At 45.0% G+C, this 4,685-nt stretch overlaps 1 protein-coding gene across 1 annotated transcript in view; it reads left to right on the top strand.

The window, feature by feature from the left end:
* The first annotated feature begins 938 nt into the window (after nt 1-938).
* Nucleotides 939-4,685, top strand: part of VXN (vexin) — a 17,245-nt gene continuing 13,498 nt past the window's right edge. The window contains exons 1-2 of the mRNA XM_009634119.1: nt 939-1,005; nt 4,012-4,067. Coding sequence (XP_009632414.1) covers nt 939-1,005; nt 4,012-4,067 — 123 coding nt within the window. The remainder of the gene's footprint in view (nt 1,006-4,011; nt 4,068-4,685) is intronic.

Here is a 4,685-nt window from a genome sequence, read left to right as displayed (position 1 = left end):
ATTACACACACGTGCTAATAATGAAGGCTATTCATTAGACTGATATAATTTAATATCATTATTCACACTTGAAAGTGTTTCTGCTATATCAGTTGCTGGAGCCTGCAAGCCAAAATTTTCTACCTTAGGTGTCCGTGGCAGCAGTAAGTCACCAGAAGTTGAGGGGGCTGATTTTCGTAGATGTGGAAAGGAACAATTTCCGATGGGAGCATTAAGGAATGAAAAGCTTTGGCAAGAAGACCCTTTATTGAAGTGCATAAATATGGAATTAGGCCCCAGAACCACCAAGTCATGTAGGAACCCATCTATGGCTGAGCCACCTGCCCTCCCTCTGCAGCCACTGCAGTGTAGGGGCATATAGACCTATGTACATCTGCCTGACGTGCCCTTCTTTAAGCCGCTGCATTTGAAATTTTACACTGAAGTCCCCAGGATCCAGGTACCAGTTTATGAACTTAAAAGGTAAAGCACAAAATGCGTTTCTTAATACACCTAGAAACAGCTCCTCATTATATGGGAGGAGCAAATTTTTACAATAAATGTGTTGAAGTACACAAAATATTAACCAACTTATTTTAAAAATAATTTTTATTTGCCTATGCATTGGCTGCACAGAACAGACTTTAATTATTAGCCATTTACTGTAGAGGATTCTCCAAACTGGGAAAAGGAGACATAAAATAAAATGTTCCTATCTGAATAGAGGGTTAAGTAACAGCTAAATTAAATCTTTGCATTAATAGTATTCATAGAAAGGCAGATGGGAGCGGAAAATGTTGCAATGAAGAATATGGAATGAGATGAGATCACAGCATCAGTCTGTCCTTTGTAGATCTGGACAATGATCACAGAGCCAGATTGGATTAGTGAAACCTATTTACCAGAAGTTCAGAGCAGTTGCATGAGGCTGAAAGGCAGTCAGGAGGGAGAGGTGGAAAATGCACCAGATTTACAGCTGCAGCGACGAAAATTTAGAAGTTTTCACCACTGTGATTTCATCCAAATGTGAGTACATCAAAACTGTAACAACCGCTACGGTGTTGTCTTTTAGGTGGACGGGGTGTTTAGCATCAGGGAAATCTCTGAAGTGAGCAGCTCATCCGTTCTGCCGTGCCGTGCCGTGCTCCGCTTGCAGTCCAGCGCTGGCTGCTTCTTTCTGGAGCTAATCCGTGCAGGTGCTTCGACATTGTGGCTGTGCAAAATCTTTGCGCTGGCGAAATTGGGAGATCTGGAATCGGTGTTGATATACCTATGAGGTAATTGCTAAAGTGACAGCTTGCAACTGTGTGGCTATTCTGTGTAATAGAAAAGAAAATGAAGTTCTGCAAGCAGTTAGCAGCTCAGATGAACCGGGTGAACTGCATGAATGTTGAATTTAAGTCTGCTGGCTCAATAAGTGGAACATTTCCAAAGCCATGCCCTGGAAATGAATGCATGATTAACATTAATTGCTTGTAATGAAGAGTAAGAACCGGACAAAGCCCAGTCTGCATTTGATTGGACAAATTAGTTTAAACTCAATGGCTGCATATTTCAGCAACAAGAAAGCAGGTAAAAGCAGGGAAAACAAATTGTGAGGCCAGATCAGATCTTTACTTGCAAGCTGCGAGCATGAGCTCTCAGCTGCTTAATTTCAGAATATAAGTGGAAATGACAAAGTGAACCATCACTGTAATTGTTTTTGTTGCCCGAGAGCTGGGCTGTACATACAAACATCCTTTTGCAGGCAAATCCAGGAACATCATCTGCAAAGGTTCTTTCTTCCCTTCCTGCTGCCCACTCCCTGCACAAAAATGACGTTTGCAGGGAGAGCCCTGCAGCCCCGCTGTTTGCATTGCTGCCATTGTGCAAGGGGGTCACTTCTGGCTGCCTCCCTGATTCACTCTTCCTTCAATGGCTATTCAAGGAATTGCATGTTTGCTGGTGTCGTGACTTCCCTTTCATGCCTTGCCTTTCTTCAGCCCCTGCAAGCCGTTTGCCACTCGCTCTGGCAGACGACAGGCAGACAGACACAGTTGGACTGTGGATCATATGTACTCTGAAAATATACAAATTTATTACCATTAGGCACACTTACGTGTTGTGCCTTGTGCACCAGCCTGGGTACTAATAACGGCGCAGCAGTACTTGATTCTGGTAGAAATCTATGTAAATTGTGCTCCTCGCACTGTCCAGTAAAATACATAAAATACCAGAGAGACAAGAAGATAATTCCTTGCATCACTAAACTTTTCCGCACTTGAGTGTTTTGCTTGTGGGCAATTAGTTTAGCCCTTGCATGATGAAATTCCAGTAGTAAAGGTGTTTGCAGCCGCTTCAAAAACAAGTTACAACATATCCCTAGGAAAAAATCCACCTTCATTATGTTGGTCTGGTTTTCATCCCACACTCACCATGGTTTAAAATATAAAAGGAGAAGGCAGTAGGGACCCCGAGGTTATCACACCATGCAAAACAGACCCTGATGGAACTGACAGCTTAGCACTCTCTCAAGTTCTATACGGGCAGATAACTTACTAGTGGTGAGTTCAGTGTGGAAGTACCCTGTGCTGCAGTGGGTCGCTGGCAGGGACTCTGGAGAAGATGGATCACCTCCCATGTTACTGTCCTCTTTCGCTATGGGCAGAGCGGAGGCCAAAACTTTATTTCTATCCGGGGGGGTCCTAATGCTCGGCATTTATATCCTCCCTGGGGTATCGAGGGGTGGCTTTTAGACAAACAGGAGTTGGCTAGGAAGAGTGACTGTGGTTCCACTGCCAGCTCTGCTTGTCCCGGAGCCCTGGAAAGCCCGGTCGCTTGTTATTCCTGCCATCAGAGGAGAGGCGTTTGGCTACAGTAATGAGCAGTCTTGGATGACCTCCTGCTGCTTCCACAGCTTCAAAACTCTTCGTGAACATTAATACATCGCAGCGATAAGCACTCCTGGGGTTGAATGTATGCTGAAAATGTAAAGGAAAGCTCACCTGGAGAGCAAGAGTCACCTGTCATCCCATAACAAACCTTCCCGGCTCTTCAAAGCCCTTGGATTATACATGGAGCCTGAATAGGAAACCCCCATTCACGTGCTTTGCCCTCAGGGTCAGCCTTTAGAATTGGAGTTAATGCTCTGAATTTGGCAGGTTTTTGCAGGCCTGTTTCTGTCACTGGCTGCTAAATCCTGTAGCTCCTGTAGCCTGAACACAGGGGAGAGTAATAATTTTACAGAGCAAAAGGTGGGATATGATGAGAGAGAGAGCTGGGAGTATCGCAGAGTCTTTCAGGCCAGTTTCAAGTCAAACTGAAATAACAAGTGTTTAAATAATCTGAAGTGAACTTTGTCCAAAAAAAAACCCTGACCCAAACCAATCGCTTCAGTCTGTTCAAAAACTTGGCTTATGGTCCTGGCCCCCTGTGTGGCTACTGATTCTGCTTTGCCTGTGGTTTTGGTGTCTTAGTGAGTCTAAGAAATAAAATTAAGAAACAGACTCTAGGGAAAATGTCCCAAGTTAAAGAACTGAACAGGTCATTGTGAGGACTGAAAAGACTAGGCCTAGTGCAAATGTTGTGCTTTGGACATCATGCAGTAAACGTGAAATGATGCCACGGAAGAGTCTGAGCTTATTGAAAAAGTCCCCATCTAGATAAAATGATGGGCCTCTCCAAAGCTGATGTATACATTAGGCATGTAGGAAGGTGACTGGATGGAAAGGGAAGCTCATTTCCTTCTGACACATCAGCAGATCAAAGCTCAGGAAGGAGAAGGACAACGGTTCCTCCCAGAAGCCTGTGGGAGAGCTGTTGCCCCGTGTCCACGGGTGTCTGAGCCAGAGCATGGTCTCTGAGATGACATTAAAGAGGACTCTCTTTTGCATTGTTTCAGCTGGAATCCTCCTTAGACCCTTTCTTCTTTTCCCCCCCCACTCCCCACCATGCCCCCAGTGTATTCTCACGGAGGACTTTTAGAGACTTGTGTAATTTCATCTTGTCCACCTCCACTGCATCCTGACCGTGATCCTGTTCTTCTTTTCGCAGCATGTAGTCCTGCCCGAAGACGAGCCAAAAGTACACAGCACATCCTAACAAAAAGTGTAAGAAAAATCTCCCTTTCTCTCTCTTTTTTTTTTTTAAAATTCTAGTTGGCTATACTTATGCTTAAAAATGCCATGGATAAATGGGAAGCGGCTCTTTCAGGGCAAAGAAGTGCATCGGTGTCTGATGCAGGGAGCAGGGCGGGAAACAGAAAGGGGAGTTTCTGTAAAGCTACAGTTTGTTTACAGAAGTGCTTTGAAACTTCAAAAAATACGGCCTTGGTGTGCAGAGCCAGTCAAAATGAACAGAGCAGCTTATCAGCATGGGTCATCTGAGGGAAGCACAGACTTAATTCTTATCCATAAAGCCTTAATAATAGTGCCAGAGGGACGGGCAGGAATGAAAAGGAAACAAATCATATCAATGCATACACACATTAATCAAGGAGCCAGTTTTCCCCGGGGAATTTGGGAGAAAACCACCAAGCAATGGACTGTAACCTCGACTCAAAAGGATGGCTCTGAGGGAGCCACAGGAGGATCCTTGTCCCTTGATCCCAGTGGTGCTTGCTTGTCCTTGACTCACCCCTGTGCACCAGCACAGAGGGCACAGCTGCAGCTTTACCTACTCCCTGCAGGTGACCCACCTCCCCCCCCCCCACCCAAAACACAAAAGTC

This window comes from Egretta garzetta, unplaced genomic scaffold, assembly GCF_000687185.1.
Source record: "Egretta garzetta isolate BGI_Z169 unplaced genomic scaffold, ASM68718v1 scaffold132, whole genome shotgun sequence".
NCBI classification, from domain to species: Eukaryota; Metazoa; Chordata; class Aves; order Pelecaniformes; family Ardeidae; genus Egretta; species Egretta garzetta.
Note: the sequence above shows the minus strand (reverse complement) of the source record. Positions and strands in the feature narration are given on the sequence as shown.